This window comes from Myxocyprinus asiaticus, chromosome 10 (assembly GCF_019703515.2).
Source record: "Myxocyprinus asiaticus isolate MX2 ecotype Aquarium Trade chromosome 10, UBuf_Myxa_2, whole genome shotgun sequence".
Lineage (NCBI taxonomy): Eukaryota > Metazoa > Chordata > Actinopteri > Cypriniformes > Catostomidae > Myxocyprinus > Myxocyprinus asiaticus.
Genome location: NC_059353.1, coordinates 3861714 through 3884052, shown reverse-complemented (window position 1 = coordinate 3884052; position 22339 = coordinate 3861714). Strand labels below are relative to the sequence as shown.

General features: G+C 37.6%; 1 protein-coding gene across 5 annotated transcripts in view; it reads right to left on the bottom strand.

Moving 5' to 3' along the window:
• LOC127446819 (myosin light chain kinase, smooth muscle-like) overlaps nt 1-22339 on the bottom strand; it is a 165320-nt gene that overhangs the window by 36035 nt on the left and 106946 nt on the right. For 4 of the 5 annotated variants that reach the window (XM_051708069.1, XM_051708070.1, XM_051708066.1 and 1 more), the window contains 6 exons: nt 19010-19204; nt 18227-18473; nt 16806-16889; nt 15669-16456; nt 13090-13206; nt 11877-11939 (listed from right to left, as the gene is read on the bottom strand). In XM_051708069.1, coding sequence (XP_051564029.1) covers nt 11877-11939; nt 13090-13206; nt 15669-16456; nt 16806-16889; nt 18227-18473; nt 19010-19204 — 1494 coding nt within the window. The remainder of the gene's footprint in view (nt 1-11876; nt 11940-13089; nt 13207-15668; nt 16457-16805; nt 16890-18226; nt 18474-19009; nt 19205-22339) is intronic. The other variant, XM_051708067.1, reaches the window with a different exon arrangement.

Genomic DNA, 22339 nt, shown 5'->3' with positions numbered 1-22339 from the left:
AAATACAGCCATGTCATAATTATTCAACCCCTATTGCATGTAGCTGTTTCTTAAATATGTAAGGCTACATAAGTAATTGTTTTAAAACAGTCATCAATCTGCAATGGCACTTATTTAAGTTTTAAAATTTAAGTTTAGCGTTGTTAGCAAAAATGTATTTCTATGCAAAAAATGCTATTAAAAATAAGCCGTCTCAAAAGCTAATAGAGGAGATTATTTCATTACACAAGAAAGGTCATGGCTAAAAGTACATTTCCAAAGCACTTCAATTTCCAGTAGACAAAGTTGGCAGCACCATTCATAAATTTTTTTAAATATGGTACAACAGCAACCTTCTTGGGGTGTGGAAGAAGGCAAAACTTCAAGGGAAATGTTGACTCCAGTTGACTGAATATTCAAGAAGTAATTAGGAAAGACCTGTGGAGTCCTGGAAGAAGGTTTTATAGACGTATGAAAATAAACTGAAAATGAGTTTTAGACCCATGGGTCAGCAGTACGTCTGGAGTAAGATGACAAGGTGATGACAAGAACGACACCATCCCCACAGTCAAGCATGGATGTGGGTCAGTCCTGTTATGGGGGTGTTTTGCGGCTGCAGGAAACGGCTATCCTGATTATGTGACTGACACCATGGATTCTTTCAGGTATCAGGCCATTTTGGCATGAAAAATGTGATGCCTTCAGTGTGTAAATTGAAGCTCGGTGATCACTGGACTTTCCAGCAAGACAATAACACCAAGGATACATCCAAGTTGTCCAAAATCTGGTTCAGGGATAGGTCGTGGAATGTCCTAAAATGGCCCTTTCAGTCCATCATTAAAATCCAATTGCAAACCTTTGTTGGGATTTCAAGGAAGCAGTGGCAGCACAGAAACCAAAGAATGTCAATGAGCTGGAAGCTTTTGCTCATGAGAAATGTGTAAAAATTCTAATAGAGAGGTGTCTGAAGCCTGAGAACACTTACCTGAAACATTTATTTGCTGTTATTAAGGATAAAGGATGCTCCACAAATGATTGACTTTGGGGGTTGAATATTTTTGACATGACATGAGATAGTTATTTTTTATTTAAAAATGTGGGTAAACTGAACTCTTTGTTCTCAAAATCACTCAAATGTGTATTAAAAACTTACTTTGTTTACTGAGGTTTAGTTGATGTGTTTTAATTCACATCACCAGAATGTATTGCTGGTCAGGGGGGTTGAATAATTTCGATTACAACTGTACATGTTAGCAATTCATGATTAAATGTAATTTTACTGAGTAGGGCATAAACATAACTGCAGCATATAACTTGCAAAAGTGTGGCAAATGGCACTTCAACTGGTATTGGTATCGGCTGATCTTAGTGTTAATTTTGTTAAAATAAATTTGGAGATCGGTATTGGCCTCAAATTTCCTGATCGGTGCATAACTAAAAGTAATGAAAACGCTTGTGTGTAAAAAAAAAAAAAAAAAAAAATGCATTCAGTAAATCTGACTGAATCCAGATAATATAAAGAGGTTACATTCAACAAATTCAGATTTGGGTTCTGTGTAAATTCATTTCCATTTGAATGTAAATGCCATCTTTCTGCTCATGTTAAGTAGATTTCATGACAATTGAGTTTGTAATAGTTTACCATGCCCCACTTCCCAATGCCCCGCAGACACAAAATAAAACTGGTTTACCTGAGGGAGTAGCGGCGAGTCGCCGCATGCGAAATGATCGGTGTTTACTCAAAGAGCTGAACGTCCAGAGGCTTAAGGTATTTTTACACTGTACGTGGCAAGCAAAAAGATTTGGTTGTGATCTGGACAGTATGTACAGTAGCATAAGCAAAACAATGCCCGCAACTGCTGCATCTCAATGCAAGAGAATGAAAACATGCATCTCTGAATGATGCAATTACTCTGTGTTGCATGTATGTGATGCATAGTAAAAAAAATAAAAAATAAATGGCTTTTATTTCTCCATAAAATAGTTAAATCACGAATATAACATTCTCAATAAATGTGATTGGTGGTTTGACACTGAAATGGGCAGATTGCAAGTATTCATTGAACAAGATCTTGAATATAAAGTAGACAATCTCTGTCAGCTGGAATTGATTACATTTTTAAATTATTAGTTCCTCTTTGGGTGTCTGTTGGCTTAAATTGTTTGCGCAATCATTTTTGTTGTCGATATGACTCGAACGTAGAGCACAATCAATACTTATGCTAATTAACACATTTTAGCCAAACATGACTAAGTCAACATCATGCAATCCGAGTAATTAAATATTTTTTTCCGATTACTTGATTAATCCTCAGAAGAATTGTCAGATTACTCTATTACAAAAATAACAGTGACAGCCCCACAAGACATGCTGCTGCTGTTGCTGCTTCACAATTAGACATACATACAATCCCCAAGCAGTGGTGCTAGGGAGGATAAAACTCTCATAGCACGCTGCAAACAACTGAGGCAATTTGAATGCTAGTCAAAGAGAGAGTATGCAAGTTGATTGGCTAACACAGGGGTCGGCAAACTATGGTATGCCTGCCACCGTTGGGAAGTGCCACACGAGCAAAAGCAAGAGTGGAGAATGGATTTTATTTTGAAGTGTTTCAAGATTTTGAAAATTTGAAACAAAGCAGCAAAAAAAAGTTGCTGATCCATGGGCAAACAGATTACATGAAGGATATATCAGTTTGACCATAGAGTATGCAAGCTGAGTGGCTAGTAGATTGCATGTTCAACTGACCTATCAGCTTGCGCAGTGTACAGTTTCGTGTCTGAACTCTGAATCATTTCAAATTGGGGTCCTGATAACCCCGCTGGGTTTGTGACGATCGTTTGACTGTACATTCTGCTTTACAAAACAGTCCTCTTATGGGGTTTTTTTAGTTTATACTACACATTTAAAATAACGTTGATATAACATGTATACATACGTATACTAATGTTAATATGGATCACCATATGTACTCATAGAATCCAAAATATTTGAGAGAACATGGTCACTTACAAAAGGAGAGGATACAATGAGAGGAGAAAATGAGAAGAGATTTGTTTTTCTGGATGTCCTGAGAGAGATCAGCTGCTAAGGTACTTTGCTCTTTGCCTTTTTTGGTCATACTAAAAATATCCCCTCCAGGAATCCAGGAAACAGCTCTTGGTCCCTATTTATTTTACATCTGATTGCCGTCATGAAACAATGTGAAAGCAGAGCCAACAAACACAAGCACAGTGCAGCAGTGGTGGCAATGAAGCTATTCTAATCTGAAGCAATGGCAAACTTCTGAGGAGTTATTCTGTCAGTTGTAAGACATTCCAGTCCTCTTTTTGCTAAAGAGCTTATTCTCTCATTCCTCTCTCTCTAGCCATGGAAATGACAACATTCTTTTTCCAACAAAACTCTGTTTCTGTTTCAGGCTCGACTTTCAGCTAGCTTTCACCTGAATCCCAAAAAATTTTATAAGGGCCCAAAATCTCTGCTCTCAGCTGTACTTACAAACAGACATTAAAACAAAGTTAAAAGCTTAATGATTCCACAAAGCAAGGGTCAGCAATCTAGGGCACAAGTTGCAGCATTGGCACATGATCAACAGCAAAATAGTAGTATGTATTTTATTTACAAAGCATAAAGTCTCTCACACCTGCATGTGGCATGCAAACCTACCACTTGTTGTAATCCTTCGTCATAATCACGCAGCATGATTTAGTCATGAGCTGAATGAGAAGCAAAACACTATTTAAGTGTGACTATACTGTGCTAGTCAACAACAGATGAGCGCAGCACATGCAAACCATTCGTGCTTCGAGCCGCTGATATCGAAGCGCTTCACTTTCTTTAAGTCGACAGTTTTGGTATCGCTTAGTGGATGACAGCCTATATTTTCTTGTTTTATTTGTTCCTTTTCTCCTTTTTGCAACACATTATGTAAAATATTAAACACTGATGTTCATCCATGCATACCCGCTCCTTAAACCACAATGATGGTGACTTTCAAACTACATGAGGGGAATGCGCAAACACAAACACAGTTGGGTTCAAAGGTCTGAGTCGGATTCGAAATCTCAATTAAACCAGGAAACAAACTAGAAAATGTAACTAATGCAAAATTTCAGATTTTCTTGCTTCCATAGAAGCACACAAAATGCTTAAAACATTCCATTCAGAGTCCATGCTGTCATAAAAGTTGGAGGATATAAATTATAAAGAAATTCCTGTTAATTGTTCAATTACGGAATAAGCAGCTAGCAGTTAAGAAGCTGGACTCAGCCTTATCTTTTATTGAGTGTTGTCTCGTGAACACGCACTGTGAAGGAAATTATCCTTATCTGGCTGCAGTGGGTCCTGAAGTGTCATGGATTGTGGTGTCTCGCTTTAGTTGAGCCATGATATGCCATAATTAAATTTACATTGCATTTAACCACATCAACTCTGATTTTGCTTAAACTTTACCACAGACCGTTTTCACAACATTCTCCATTTTACAGCACGGCTAAGACCAGTAATGCACCTGTGTTGGATATCTGTTGGAAGGCAAATAGTGATGCAAAACTCGAGAGATTGTAGATTTGAATGAGAACTTGTACAATAAATATTTGTACAAGCAAGTCAATACTTAAGTAAAGGTTTCCTTCTGATTCACTCCATGTATTGTCCAAAGACGAGATCCTAGCACCCCATTTTCATTTAATGTCTTCTAATATCCTTTGTTACTTACAGTCAGTTGATCAAAAAAGGTAAAAAGAAACATTCATTCTAATAACACATTACATTGATGAAGTAAAAACAACTGCAACTTCTCTCTCGTTAATGTACGATGCGCTTATTCAACCAACATTTGCTCGCAGAGCTGTCGCATCTCTTAAAGAGACAGTACGATTTAAGCACGTGTTATACACCATGTAAATCCCACAAGTGCATTTAAAAAGCAATCAACTAAATGTATTGTGTAAATACATAAATATTTAAAAAGGCACAATCATACAGTATGATTAATTAGTGCTGTCAGTCGCTAATTTTTTATTACAATTAATCGTGATTAAATCGCATATTTTGAAAGTGCTAAAATTCGACATATATATATACATACATACATACATACATACATACATACACACATACACACACACACACACACACACACACACACACACACACACATATTTTCTTGTCAAAATTGATTTATTTCCATCTTAGGAAGAAAATGAAATGTAAAAATGTAATGCTTAACATTTTCCAAACAAAGCCTTCCACAATATAAACACAGAAATGCACTAAAACATCACCAATTCAAGTCACATCAAACGTTTCCCGAAGTCTAAGCGGGAGTTTGACTAATTGAATGAACTAGTGCCCACATAGCTTGCATATTCATTGCAATGGTTATTAAATCTCTTAAACTCTCATCACCCACAATATTAATCTGCCGGTAGACTGTGACTATCCGCTTTCCTAAAGGAATCGTGAAGCTGCGTTCATGATTCACGTCAGGACATCAATGCCACTTTGAACTCACCATGTGCCTCATATAGGCTGAAAAATACTTTATTTCTGTCAAGTCCAATCTGGGATTGTTTTGTACATCAAATAGTACCAAGAGCTCCTTTCTCCATTTTATCACTGACAAGGAGGCGCTGTCAGAGATTATTTTAATGAGATAACCTCCGCGGCTCCATCATAAGAGAAAGCATAACAGTCAACTTTAGTGTGTTAAGACAGTTACACCTACAGAATGTCTATGGGACCGCTGCAAAATGCTGTTTTATGCCAAGCATAGAAATCTATACGTAAATACCTTATTAGCAGTATTTGCTATGGACTACAATACGTCTGTGCGTCCGCCATATTGGATAGACCAAGAGCCATCCGTCAACACATGAATGTAAGTTGACAGATACAGTCTGTAAGTCTATGGTCTTTACCAGCTATCTTTCAGATTATCTGATTTTCCATAAACATTGTGCAATATTTTAGATGATATAAAAAAATCCTGAATTCACAAAAAAAAAATAAATAAATAAAATCCCCATTGCAAACTGCAAATAAAGTCCTATACAAATTAATATATCATGGCAAACATACTGAAAATTAGCACCCAGTCATTCAATTCATTACATGATTAACTGTTTCCACACAAAAGCAATTTATGCAGCAGTCTGAGGCTTCTTCTCCATTCATTTACATTCAAACTGCTCTCCTTGTTGACCGTTCCAAGATTGCACCATGGTTGACGTATCTGAACCAGTAGAGTGAGGCATCTACGTATGTATGTCTATGATGCTATGTATGTCTTGCGCTGTGGTGTGTGCATCAGTGTAATGACTCCGGGCGGACACATTACAAAGGTTCCGCCCATCACACAAGTGTTTATACTGTATTAACGATAAATGCGTTAATCGCGATTAAAAAAAAATGTACACGTTAATATTTAATTAATCGCATGCGTTACGTGTTGATTCTGACAGCTCTTAATATTTTAACTTCAGAAAAGTCAATATTAAATAATTTAACAAATAGGCTCTTGCAGGATCTTCAAAGGAGTTTGGTAAAAAAAAAAAAAAATTGGGCATAGTGGTTTTGATAGTAGCACTTAAATCATTTTATAATTATTAAATAATTGTTATATATGCAGTTCTTTGTTCATTATTAGGTTCCAACCTTGTGAATATTTTGTTAAAAATGTGTATGAAATTTCAGAAAGTGATAGCTTTTCATGACACATCAATTGATAGTGACATTTCTCAAAATGTCTTAAAAACAAAAGCTAAAATGTGTTTTAAAATTATGAAAAGTGGAATGTAAAATAAATGTTCAATCCCTCATACTATATTGTGTGAAATCATACACATGAGCCAAAACATTATGACCACTCGCACAAAGTTGATCATCCCCTAACAATGCCACATGTCAAGGTCTGTGTAGATTAGATGGTAAGCAAACAATCGGTCCTCGTTGTCAATGTGTTGAATGCAAGAGAAATGGGCAGGAGTAACAACCTGAGTAACTTTGACAAGGGCCAAATTGTTATGGCCAGATGACTGGGTCATAGCATCTCTGAAATGGCAAGGCTTGTGGGGTGCTCCCGGTCAGCAGTGGTGAGTACCTACCGACAGTGGTCCGAGGAAACCACAAACCGGTGACAGGGTGTTGGGTGGCCAAGGCTCATCGATGCGGGAGAGCAACAAAGGCTAACCCGTCTGGTCAGAACCGACAGAAGGTCTACTGTGGCACAAGTCACAGAAAATTTGAATGATGGTTACGTTAGGAATGTGTCACAACACACAGTGCATCATACCCTGCTGCGTATGGGGCTGCATAGCTGCAGACCGGTCAGAGTGCCCATGATGACCCCTTTCTACTGTCGAATGCGCCTACAATCGGCACGCAAGTGTTGGAACTGGACCTTGGAGCAGCGGAAGAAGGTCGCCTGGTCTGATGAGTCCTGTTTTCTTTTACATCATGTGAACGGCCGTGTACATGTGTACCGTTTACCTGGGGAAGTGATGGCACCAGGATGCACTATGGGAAGACGACAAGCCGGTGGAGGGAGTGTGATAATCTGGGCAATGTTCTGCTGGGAAACCCTGGGTCCAGCCATTCATGTGGATGTCAATTTGACACCTACCTAAACATCGTTGCAGACCAGGTACACCCCTTTTATTGCAACTGTATTCCCTGATGGCAGTGGCCTATTTCAGCAGGATAATGCACCCTGCTATTGTTCGGGAATGGTTTGAGGAACATGATGAAAAGTTCAAGGTGTTGCCCTGGCCTCCAAATTCCCCAGATCTCAATACGATTGAGCATCTGTGAGATGTGCTGGACAAACAAGTCCGATCCACAACGGCTCCACCTCGCAACTTACGGGACTTGAAGAATCTGCTGCTAATGTCTTGGTGCAGATACTACTGGACACTTTCAAGGGTCTTGTAGGGTCCAATCCTTGGCAGGTTGGTGCTGTTTTGGCGGCACGCAGAGGACCAAGAGTATATTAAGCAGGTGAGCATTATGTTTTGGCTCATTAGTGTATATGGATACTATATATACAGTATGTGAAGATGCCCGCCTTCTCGATGCTGAAGTTTTTAGTTGCATTACGCTTACTGTACGTCATCAAAATTCTGGTGAGTAAAAACAAAACTTTACTAGCCAATGGTGATTCTTTCTCCAATGTCCATAGAGAGTTGGTTAGATTAGAAAAATGCAGAATAAAAAAAGCATACGAGCAAATTATGGTGTTCCTTATATATTCTGTATGACTGAACTTAGCTAATTTCTGTTTAGAAATTTTTTCAGCCCACAAACCTTAATACCAAAAGGTATAATTTTCAGCTCTAAGCTAACTATGTGACACGTATTCTTAGATACTTGTCCAATTTTCCACTAACACGTCTGCACTTGTCTTGGTAAGAAAGTGTCTGCTCTGAATAAAAATGTAAATCACACAGGTTTATTAGATGACACCACAAAGCCAGTTCAGCACAGAGCAAATGCTTAAAGATCCTCACTACAACACACACAAGCCAATAGAATCCCTACTCTTATATTTCACAATGTTTAGTCTACAATGTGTGAGGGCACTAGATCAAACATCTATTTAAAATCCTGACAACTTTAAGTCAGAGAAGAACAGACAATATGTGCCCTCCAGTGCTTATCACCCAATCCAACACAGTCACCCTCTGCTTAAAAACAAACGGATAGTCAAAGAAAGACACGGAAAGCAGGAAAAAGACTTTATCCTTCACAACGATGCACTCTTCAGATTCGGTCTATAATACTATAAACATGCTATGAAAAACTCAGACTTTCACAATTGATCTAAATAAGCAAATTAATTAATTTAGATTACTGAAACATCTACATGGTGGTATATGGAGAGAAGTGAACTATAGGAAGACAATAAAAATGAGAACAACTTTTAATCCACTGCATAAACAAATTGACAGTAGAAGACACAAAGTTGTATGGTTCACACAGCTTTCATAGCCAATTACTAAGAAACACGATGTAGGAACATAGGAACTAGATTTGCGCATTTTCTGTAGGAAAATGTGACTGATGCTTGCCTGTGCATTGCCATGTTGATGTTGAGGTGGTTGTTAACATGTTTCTAGGTGGTTGCTAGTGTGTTCGATTACTGTCATAAGAGGCCACCTCCAAGTCTCTGTGATACTCTGGTCTCTAGATATGGCTCGGGTCACTCCTTCAATGTAAAATTTTAAATTTAACATGTTACATATTGAGATATCAGCAGTAATAACGGTGACACTAATTGGGTTCAATATCCAACAGCGAATTAAAGATGCTTTGTAGGTTTCCGTTTTCCATTGTCCAAGAGAGTTCTGCTTGTTTTCACAGCATTATGATTGTAATCAAAGATTTTCCATGACTGAAAACACTCAATGACAGAATGTAACCTCTATGATTGAGGAACCACCAGGGACGTGCACATTGAGGCAGTTGCTTAAAAATTGTCCACAGACAGGCAATTATTATCAATGGAGTAGGTCTGTTAATGTGTCATAAAATTAGACAAAATCATTTTGTATTCATAATTATTTTCCAAAATATGCTAATGACGAAAATATAAATGGTGGTATGATTTTCACTATACAGGAAATTTGACCAAAAACAAAAATCTGGTTCAAACACTTAATTGTGGAAAGAAATATATTTGCATCATTTTGAACAGAACAATGCTCAACTGTACGTTTCAAAATCTTTTCTGAACATTCTTTGTAGGATATATATGGAGTACAGGGAGGTTTGGTTCATAAAAGTTAAATACGTTAATTATTGAGCCAAAATGAGCAAAGAACAATGTCATGTCTGACCTAATGCAAACTCACACAAACAGACGATAAGTAGAGTGCTGATTATGCGTTATAGATTTGCATATCATCACTGGAACATTTACTGAACCAGTAAATGAAATATAAATGAAATCTGTCATCTATACAGGCAGATGAGTCTGATCTTTAAGCCAAGAAGTCTCACAGAATTAAAAACTTAATGCTGTGAAACATGTTAAGGACCAATAATAAATCACAAGTAAAGGTGCAGTACAGTATCGCCTACCTTTCCAAGTGTATTCTCCAAATATTTCACAATATGCATAATATACTGTAACTGGAGATTAACTTATTTTGCTCATATAGATGAGCGCAATTAAGAACAATGAAGCGGAAATCCAAACTAAACTCTTAAGTGCACGTTTGTTTCCTCAGTCAAGTGCCCCGCGTCTGTTGCAAGAGTCCGTGTAATCAGAGACGGCCTTTACAACACAGATGCATGAACATTAACACAATTGCAAGCATGACAGATGTGTGACCATTATAACACAACTGCATGCATTACAGATGCATGAGGACACATGAATAGATATAACACAGGTGCATGTATGGCAGAGGCATGAGCATTACAGCATGGGTGCATGCATAACGGATGCATGAACATTTCAGCACAGGTGCATGCATGACAGATGTGTAAGCATTATGACATGTGCACGACAGATGCATGAACATTTCAGCACAGGTGCAAACATAACAGATGTGTGAGCATTATGAAACGGGTGCATGCATGACAGATGCATGAACATTATAGCACATGTGCATGCATGACAAAAGCATAGATACAGAATAACAGGTGCATGCATGGCAGATGCATGAACATTTCAGCACAGGTGCATGCATGACACATGCATAGATACAGTATAACACAGGCGCATGCATGGCAGATGCTTGAACATTTCGGCACAGTTGCATGCATGACAGATGCGTGAACAAATAGTCCTGCCCCAAACTCATGCCACTGGTTAAGCCAGTGTTGCTATGTCGGGCTGTTTGGGATGCTCAAAAAAAACACAATGTTTTGAAAGCAGTTTTTACACACTCCGTGAGACACATACAGGATATTTTAAAGAGTAACCAGCCATTTCTTAAGATACAGTGCAAAAGAGAAGGGAAAGAGCAGACCCAACAGTATATAAAGGTTTAATAAAACCACTGAAGAATGTTAGGAATTTTAAAATACCTCGCACAAAACTCCATGATCCCGAGAGAGGGGAGAAACCGAGTCCATACATGGAAGTTTTGGCTAGTTTTGCCAAGCATTCATGCAGTACACGTCTTGATCTCTCTAATTTTCAATCTACTGTCCAGCAGTCATGTCAAACACCTCATCCAAAGAAGCTTCTCAGAAGTGAACAGTTCAAGCCCTGAGAACAACTAAATACAACAAGGACCTGCTCCTGTGTTGTCCTATAATATGCTCCTATACCACTTCAATACTACGCTATAAAAGACAACAACTTCTACTGTATATTGTTCCTTCTAAACATGTTATTTTGCCAAAAAAAACATGTTGTGTGAGTGAACATTCAGTCAGTGCACAAAACGGTTTAAACACTACATGATGACAGATTCAGGAAAAGATCATTATGAAATAGGCTACATGTAGAGAGGTTTCTCTGTTTGCGTTTCTAATTTGGTGAATTCAAGCAGGGTAATATATTTCTACAACAACAAATAATCAACCCATTTTTTATTATTATTTTTGTTTTACTTGTTTACAGCTTATTTACAGCTGAAAAGCCTTTTCAGCTCATTAATATGAATTCACTCAATTTCACCTTATCAGAGATCAAATGGACTGCTTCCTGTTAGAGTTAGTTATCAGCCCCTTTCTTTTTTTTCATTCTTTCTACGCATGTTTGGTTTAACAGATTAAAAAAGGGATTATTCTGAGGTCATGGTGATTTAGTCTAAAAAAGCTTCAAGAAGCCATGTGTGTATGACTCTGTATGTGTGTGCTCACAGTAGTGGGAAAGGTTCACATCTCCCACGCCACTCCATATTGGGCTATAAAAAAGTACATACATATTTTGGAAACTTACTCTCTGTGGTCGGGGTAGAGGGCTTCCTGCTCCGCTTATCAGCTGCTGTGGATACAGTGGGATCTGAACACAGACAGATGGATACAGAGAGAAACACAGAGCAAAAATGAGAAATTCATGTGACCCTCATGAATACAGCACATACTGCCTCCCCTTTAGTTTCTCAACTTGTGGATCAAAAAAAAAAAAAAAAAAACCTAAATGACCAGAGAATGGCCAGAATAGTTTGAGCTGACAAAGGATACGGTAACTCAGATAACCATTCTGAACAATTGTAGTGAGCAGACTACAACAGCAGAAGACCACATTGGGCACTTTATTAGGACCATATTGTTCTTAATAAAGTTCTCAGTGAGTGTATATTGCGTGAAGATGTATTGGTCCACTGGTCAAATATTTTATACATTATACATTATACATTGATTTGCCATAATAAATACTGGCTTATGTCTCTGGACATTGGTTTTAAAGTATATACATTGGTTTGCTGAACTATGTATTGGTTTGCTTTAATCTGCATTGGGTTTCTGCCACATACATTGGATGGAATGCATTTACAATGGTTAATCTTTATGCACTGCTTTAAATGTCTGTATAATGGTTTTCAATATTAGTTTGCTGTATAATTATCTGTAAAGCGAAACGGTGAGATAGATAACTGTAGTGGTGTGTCCTGCAAAGTGTAGACAGACTGTAGGTATATATAAACTGTAAATCGAGTCAAAATGATCTAGAGATGGCTGTGAAGACAGAGACACGTTCTGCAAAGTGGGACAGTGAGATCTAGAGACGGCTGTCAGGACAGAGAGATCTAGAAACAACTACAGGTACATGTCCAGTGTAAAGCAGAATAGAGAGGTCTTAGGACATGTTAGGGATGCTATGCAGCCTGAGCTGGTCAGTAATTACCGGAAGCTGCAGAACTCAGGCAGAGACTCTGGGGAGAGAGTCAGGCACACTGCCCAACCCCAAACAGACAGCTCAAACTATTATATTTTCTGAGAACCCAATGTTCTTTTAACACAGATCTATGTTAGAGAATTTTGGAAAATAAGTACTTAAAAAATTTTATAATACAAAACTATGGTTTATGGTATATACATTTTTTACACTTTACCTACTAAACATTGTAAAAAAAACAATACTAGTCACAGGGTAACGTTACACTCAGACAGCCGAGTATGCTGGTGTGTGTGTGATAACGTCTACTTACCATCCACCAGGACCATACAAGAACATTCTGCGCTGCCCTCGCTGGTCTCTGCTCTGCACACATACTGTCCTTCATCCTCAGGAAGAGCTTTATTAATACTTAAAGAGCATTGACCACCTGCTGACACACGCACAAACATTTAATGGTTATGCTCTTTAATATTCAGGGTTAAATACATTAAAGCTAAAGTGTATAATTTTTTTGTTTAAATACTTTCTCCTATACCGGGTTGATATGCAGAGACAACAATGGTCATGTACACACTGCAGCTAAATATGGTTTTCAGTTCAGCTTTGAGTTCTTAATCCTTTTCTGCACACACACAGTTCGGTAATTTATGAGAGTGACAATCACATTCTACAACAAAATTAACTCCCGAAAAATTCAGGTAGTGTCAATGGCATTTCATAAATTCCACCTTGTGTGTAAGGAGCCGAACTGAACAACTAGTTGTTAATGTGTTTCATGGCGTGCATGAGATGTAAATCACACAAACAGAAGTACACGTCTTCATTCGTATAAACACAAGTTTGCGTGCCCCTATAATCTTTGTGTGAATGGTAAAATTGGTTTGGCCTACTGTCCACAATGGAGGAGCTCGAGGAGGTGACTCGAAACATGAGCAAATTTATAATACCCCCCCCCACAGTAGTAAAGATGGAGATGGCAGTCTGGACCGATGTAAAAGGAGTAGGGGAGGATGTGGGGTGTTGGGAGAGCTGACGTTATGACGAGGTAAGAGGTCGCTTTTATATACTGGTAATTAATTGGAAGACAAGATGGCCGTGCTCCTCCCTAACTTACGTTTATTAACTTCATTTCCAGTGTCTGTCTCTCTCCACCTTAGTTTCTCTTATTAGCCCTGCGTTCTCAGGGTAACTCATACAGTACAGTCCAGAGAATAGTCCACTTGTATATTATTGCAGATGCGGGAGTAAATCTGTATTCCGTATACACATGGAATGAACATTTAGGGGATTCACTCTCCGATTTAATTAACCAAAATAAAAACTTTGTAGTGTGTACGTGGCAATCTAGTACTATAAGCCATTGGCAGGTTGATTCTCTTTAAGAGTTTAAACACTGTGCCTCTGTGGCACCATCAACACTGTTTGCTTGAGCATCCCAACAAGCCTGACACATCAGAATTAGAAAACCACAACCGGTTTGTTTGACCAGTGGCATACAGGGAGTGCTCAGTAAACTTAGGCTACATCCACATTAATCCGGATCTCCATCCACACTGCCGTTTAAGCGTTTTCCAAAAGTTGCTCATCCACACTGAAACCGCTTAAATCCCCTTACTGCGCATGCGAGAAAATGGCCTTTCCACTTACGGTCTGAAACGCAACTGTCCTTTTGTTCAGTCGCCGGACAGCAATTCCGAGTAAACGTCTCATCGCCTTTGAAGGAATGCAATATAAAGGTTGTACAAAGTAACATTTATCTTTAACGATGCTATCAAAGTGAATAACAGGCACAACAATGCCACCACAACATGGGACACAACCTTGATTGTTTTTGGTTGAATGGATCAAATGACTGTGTAATGACAACAAATGCATAATTGTTTTCAGATATCTCCATTTTCCCTATCCACTAGTGTGACCAGGTTGTAGTTGTCCAAAAAGAGGACACTGTGGTCCTCGGGGTATTTAATGCATTGTACTTTATATATTTCATAAATTACATTTATTGTAACGTATATATTTTAAAAATGTATAATATTTTTATACATTTGAATGTGTAAATCTAAAATAAATAAATAAATAAATAGTGTAGACACTTGTCTCACCACTTACATGCATGCTGTTAACTGACAAATTATAACTTGCCCCACAGTGTGTGACAAAAAAAAAAAAAAAAAAAAATTGACTGTTGTGCACTTATAATGAAAGTCTATGGGTCAAACAACAGATGCTGTTGAGCTTCCATGGCATTTAACCCAGAATATTTCTGAAATGCATACATACATTTTAAATCAGAGATTCAAAGTATGATGGTTCTGTTTTCACATCCATTATTTTATTTGCCACTCCTATAGTAAGACAGGGCAGCTTACACCATGATCGTGGTAACTACATTGATACACTCGAGTCAAGTGAAACATACACAACTACCTTCGAAGAGCTGGTAGAACAGTACACTCTGTAGCATTGGCTCCCTGTTGAGACAGAACAGTTGTCCAAGCCATAAAGAGACATCTCTCCCTACACACCTCTGCTGCTTTTCTCTGCACATCTCTAATCATGACCACTGACTGCCCCAATGCATCAAAAAACATCATTAAAAAACCCTCATCCAATCACACGCCTGCCATTCTATCACATGTAGGTGTTATGTGACCAAAGTAGAATACTTTAGCAACAAATGAAATGAATGGAACTGAACACTGATAAAGCCACTATGTGAAGTATGATGTTTAGATGTTAGAAATATCTGTTCTCCTTGCGTGCATATACACTATGTGAACAGAGTTAGGGAATGTGTAACACCCCCTAATAAATACCCAAACAGAAATTAATTCTCTCTATGAGATAAGTATAAGTGAAAATATAAAATTAAGATGAAACACTGACCCTCATTGGCAATAATGATGAATTTGGATGGTTTGATTAGTTTCCCATCAAGGGTCCATGTCACTTTGGCAGGAGATTCAGATGAAAGTTGGCACAGTAGATGCAAAGGTTCCCCATCCAGCACAGTCACATCCCTCAGTTTCTGAGTGAACACCGGCTCTTTCCTTCCACCTGCTCTCGATTTCTCTTTCATCCTTCCATATACACAATTCACATCATTCTCCTTTCCTTCACTGTCTTTAAGAGCTGAACTTTCTCCATTCCTGTCTTGGCACGGTTGTTTTTTCTTGTTGCCCAACACAGATCTGAAGTCAACAGCTTCATTCTTGTTGGGTTGCGTTTTCACAAAGGATCCAGGACCAGGTTTTGGACCAGGGCTTCCCTTCTTTCCCAGCACTGCTCTAAAGTCTACCTGTTGAGGAGAGTTGACCTTGCGTTCCTCCTCAGTCTGGGTCTTGGGCTTGATCTGCCGTTGGAGGTTCCCCCTGAAGTCCATCTGCTCAGCCGTGATCTCCTTCAGGTCTTCCTCCGAGACGCTCTTCGTGGTAACCTTGCGGCCGAGCACAGTTCTGAAGTCGATCTGTTCAGCCTCCTGCTGTCGGATCTGGTCTTCCTGATGCTCTTTGGTCTCTATGCGCCTTTTGAGAAGACCTAGGGTGGCGTGCGCCTCCTCTTCTTCCCAATCCCGACTGTCGCGTTCCCACGGTGGCACAGAGTGCGATTCAGCGAGGCTGGGAGTCTTGCGCTGTCCTCCCCTGCCTGGTGCAGTGCTCTCCACCCCTAGGCTGCTACAGGAAGAGTGGAGGGAAAAAAAAAAAAAAAAAAAAAATCAAGAGATGTTTAAAGCCTCTGCTAGCTCAGCCCACACTGGAGAGCAGTTTAATGAAGGGGAGAGTTAGCTCAACACAACAAAGTTGCATCACAGATGACTTCAGAGGCCTTATAGGGAAATGAGCCCAGAATGGGCCCCTAGACTAACCCACGCTCCTCTCTAGACAACAGTACAGCTGACTGCGGAAGCATAAACAGAGTGTTTGGTTATATAGAGAGATTATATAGATTTAGTGCCGGGGTTAAGAGGGCAGGGGCTGCAAACATAGCCTTGAGGCAGACGAGAGCAAGAATAGAAGGTTGTACCATTTATGAGATTCATCAGCAGATGGGATGGGGTCCTCGCTGATGTGCAGTGGGGCCACTGATCTGCACTCTCCTACTTTATTCCTGAGAACAAAAGAACAGATTTTAAACTTTAAAAGTTCATGGATTGAAAAAGTAAATTAGGAACTAAAATGCACAACCTTTCCTTGACCGTATCACCGTGCTACAGCATAAATGTTCTGTGTAAAAGTTTACTTTGAATATGTTTTTTATTCTCATATTAATCTCAATGATGATTCTCAGATTCTTACAATATTTTTTTTTTTAACTATACTACAGTTAAATCAAAAGTTCAACAAATACTGCCATAATATATAAATTCTTCACAATATTTATTGACAGTATATCATTATATTTACATAACACTAATGATAATGATATTTTTGTATTACAGTGATTTCAGGGTAAAATCTGCTTAATTGTCATTAAAATATAGTCAAGATGCTAAAATAGGCTTCATTTTTCATTAAAACTTCATGCAAATATAATGTCTTGTTTATTAAAAAGATGTTAAAATTAAAAAAAATGATGGAACAATTTGACCAAGAGCTGAAATAAAATTTGGTTATATTATTTTATAACAATGTTTGAGTCAGAAGTTTTGAACAAATTGTTTTATCAATTTACAGAGAATCTAAACAAAAGATCTGTATGTAATACAGAAAAAATACAGTAAAACATGTTTTACTGTAATACTATTTTTTAAATTTATTAGTATATAATTTTCACAATACAGTATGAGAATGAGATTTTTTGGATTACAGTTATGTAATTTTGGGGGTAATTAATGTGGTTAATTGTCATGAAAATTGAATCACGATATTAAAATAGGCTTAATTTTCTTGCAAATTATATGCATAATATAACTTTTTTCTTTTGAATTTGATTACTACAGTAAAAAATTAGTGTAAATTGACACAGCAATCTGACCAATATAATTATTTTTTTTTAAACACAGTCAAAATTAGTCATGAAGAGTCAAAGTCTTGGTCTAATTGTTCTAACAATTTTTTTTTTTTTTTACTAAACTTCAGTTTTTTTTAATCAGCATAAAATGAAGTACAACAGATACTACCATCATATATGAATACTTTACAATTAAACGTGATGACAATTACAGGGTGCAGTCACAATGCTAAAATAGGTTTAATTTTTTTTGCAGAAAATTGCATGGGTATGCTAAACATACGTACATATTTTTTTTTGTTGTGATATATGACCCAGGCAGTGTTTATGACTGAAACTCAAACAATATAACCAAACCTTGTCAATTTACAGAGATTCTAAACTGTAAAAAATTAAGTTACAAACGTATTTTGTAACATATTACAACATTACAAGAACAAAAGAAAAAGTATATTTTACGTTTCAAACAATATTTCAAGTGCAAAACTTCTTACTTGAGATGAATCTCGTAGTTTCCAGCATGATACGTCTTCACTTTCCTGATGAGCAGTGACACCACATCTTCCTTCTGCAGGATCTCAAAATCTCTACCTCCACATATTACCTGCCCATCTTTCATCCAGAGGAACTCTGGGAATGGATCACCAGCAATGGCACAGGAGAGTAGAGCGGGTTGACCCAGACAGGCAGAACAGGACTTTGGTTTAGTGATAAACCAGGGCTGAACTCCATCCTGAGGCTCTGTCAACAAGAAAGCATAATTATCCGAGTCAAATGACAAATTCCTAGATCATTCATATTATGAATTTGAACTTCTCAACATTACAGTCTGTTTTTTACAGTGGCCACAAAAAGTATTTGGACACGCATGTCTTTGCATTAGATACAAAATATAAAACCAAGTGTAATTTTATTGAAAGATAGCATAACATCATACACCCACTTCAATCACCTTGACACCAGCTGCTTAAAGGTGCACTCATTAGGATTTTTTCCTCATTAAGACTCAGTAATATCAATAATCATGACTGACTGTGAATACTACATTTCTACAATGACATCTGAAACTGAAAACTATTGATTTTAAATGATGCTGCATCCAAGCCACTAGGTGTCAGTGTAAGTCCAAGATGACTCAAAGATAAGTTACTGAGTGCTCCTTTAAAAGACCAGTTGGTTCTGAGAAACATTTTAGCATAATTTGTTTCCAGATACCACAAACTTCGACATCTCCAATGACATTTTTATAATAGGAGGAAGATACTGTATCATTGTACCTTGTACAGTGAGTGAGGCCTCAGTTCGAGCTCTTCCAGTCTCATTCCACACGTCACAGGTGTATGTGCCTGTGTCCTCAGGAAACACTTCCTGTATGAAGAGAGTACACTGACTCCCCTTCCTCTCAAAATGGAAGTCCTCTGACTCCTGGATCTCTTTTCCGTCATGCAGCCAGACCACATCAGAAGGATCTCCTACATTAAACACACATCACACCTTCAAATGATGAAGCAAATTGGAATGAGACAATGACTGGATGTCAGTGGAGCAGAAATAAACAATTTACAGCACTGACTCCCACAGCAACAAATCCAGGTTTGAACTATGATTCAATCTAAACCCACAGTGCTGAAAGGTAAATGCTGGGTTTAGTCAAATTAGAGCACAACAATGATTCAGATCATTCAGCTGCTTTGGTTCCAAAGTATTTTTTCCCATTTATTTTCTCCAGATTAAGGTTCAATAAAGAGTTCTAAGCCATGAACCAAAACCAACCAGACTTATCTTTTATAAAGGGAATTAACTACTCATCCCATGAAGCATTGCAAATGCTGTAATCAAATTAAATAACATGGTACAATATTAAAATATTGACTTCTTGTAATTGTATAAAACAATATATTTTAAGTTAATTGCAAATTATTCAGATAGAAACAACTAGTTGGCATGGGAAGTTGACATGACAATGCTTTTTGCTTATTACTTCATTATTACGCATCTTGTAATAAATTATATTCGACATGGAATATTTTACTACAGGGGCCTCATTTATAAACATTGGGTAGGCACAAAAATGTTGCGTATGTCACTTCAAGTTCACGATGGGATTTATAAAAAGTAAACTTGACGTGAAAATGTGTGCACCGCCACGCGAACTGTACCCATTGCATACACTTTTTACTGCTGTCTGTGAATTAGTGACTCCAGCTGGACAAGTAATGAACTGAACAGACCGATTATCAACTCATCAACTTTTATCAACTTTTCATTAAAAGAGCAATATGTAACATTGACATCAATCGTTTAAAATGGGTATTGCTCACGTGGGTTGCCAGGTTGAGGACACGCAACAGGAATGAGCACACTGACAATGGCAAGCAACGAGACTTACACTAAGTTGATCAGCTAATGTATACGTTTGCAATGTTTTTATTGTTTGCAAATTACAAACCAGCTCATGAGGATTTATTATAACTCTGTCAAATACCATTGGGAAATGGGCAGTGGGCGGATCACAAACAGGCCAAAACACACAGAAATTCCAGCCCAGAACAGACATTAAGTAGAACATACTGGCTGTAACATTGTTTTCAGAGAAGCCAGTATTTCAACTTCACATGTTTCCTAAATCTCTGATAACATGATAATTTTATGCTTTAGTACAGTAAATATTACATATTGCACCTTTAAAAACACAGCATTTAGAATAAAAAAAAAGTACGTAGTTAAGCACTTGAATCAAAATGAATAGTTAGAGCTAATATTAGGCTATATTAATGTAATTGAAAAGGCATTCAAATATAAGCTGTAATAAGGAAATATTGGTAGTGGTCAGTCAAAAACAAAAAAGGTAAGCTTGCACATTTTATTTTTAAAAAGCTCTTAGTAATCCAATGATGACAGACAATAGTTTAACACTGCACACATTTTATAATCTTGAAATTTTGTTTGCAGTATTAAATATTTAACTACTCAATAAAACACCCTTAAAACAATTTAAAACACTGAGAAGCAAAATAGCATCAATAAAATTAATTGTCCAGGGATAAGATATATTCTCTGAAAACAAGTTAATATCTTAATTGTTTCTTGGGTTAACAGATCTTCTTTAAAAGATGTCTAGATATTTTACTCTAAAACAAGACAAAAATTAAGTAATGATTTTTAGCACCAGCATCCAACTTATGGGCACTTGAGGCATTAACAGTCTGTATTATCTCCTGCGTTCATAGCTTCTCGTACTGTTAAACTCGGTAGTCACGTGTCTGGATGGCGATCTGTATATGGTAATTGAATGTAAAAGGAGGTTACACATGGTAAAAACAGGCATTGTACACTCCATATATGGTTATTTCGGGGAGGAGACTGGGTGGGGAATAAATCATGTGCATGTACGAACAATCTTCTGCTAGCTGAGATTTATAAAATTAACTCTGCGCAGGTTCTGGTGTACGTACGGTCTTTTAAATCTGAAAATTGTGCATACGCGAAATCTGACTTGTGTGTACGCACACTTTTAGGAGGACTTTGAGTTTTAAACATGAGGCCCCAAAACTTTAAAAGGTCCAAAAATCATGTAAAGGCAGCATAAAAGTAATCCACACGACTGCATTGGTTAAATCTATGTCTTCAGAAGTGATATGATAGGTGTGGATGAGAAACAGCTCCATTTTTAAGTCCTTTTTTACTATAAATTCCCCTTCCCTGCCTACTAGGTTGCGATATGCACAAAGAATGTGAATAGTCAAAAACAAAAGAATATGAAAGTGAAAGTAGAGATTTATAGTAAAAAGGACTTAATTGATCTGTTTCTCACCCACCCCATCATATCGCTTCTGAAGATACGGATTGAACCACTAGAGCAGACATAGGCAACTTATGATACGGATACGGCCCTCCACACAGTTTAATCTGGCCCGTGGCTCATTTATCCTAAAAGTGTTTTTTCATTGGATTTTTCAGTTATTTTACTCGCCTCCACAATTTTTATTGCTGACATAAAAATATGTGCACTTCTAGTGCACGCATTAATAGCAGTATAGCATGGTAATTGACTGAAAAGGAGCTGCTTTGAGTTATTGCTTTCCTATTCTTGATAGAAAATAATGATGAAACTGATGTCTCCCTCAAGCAATCAAAAGGTCAGGCTTCAGCAAACTATAACAAGTTATGAGGACTTAAGAAACAAGCTTCATAAAGCTTTGAAATCTTAAACCATTTGTTTCGATCTAATGCTTTTAAGCATGTATCACACTGGTTAAGTCAAATGATTTCACCAGCAGGTGTCACCAGTGTGTGGAGGTACGGGCGCTTTGAAACAGAATAATTTACTGAATCATTTACCAAATCAATCGATTCATTTGATTCAGAACTCTGAAAAGCTTTATGTAAACCATCTTTATGTCAAACAGTATCACAGCTAACTCAAAAGGAACACTAATCTCACCCACGGTTAAGAAAAAAAAAAAAAAACATGTCATAAGACATAATTAACATTAAATGGAACCTAAAACATAACTATAACCCCCACTAACTTTTAAATGTTCATTAATAACACCCCCAAACAGTCCCCAGAACCTGGACTGATGTACCTCATGACAACAGCCAAT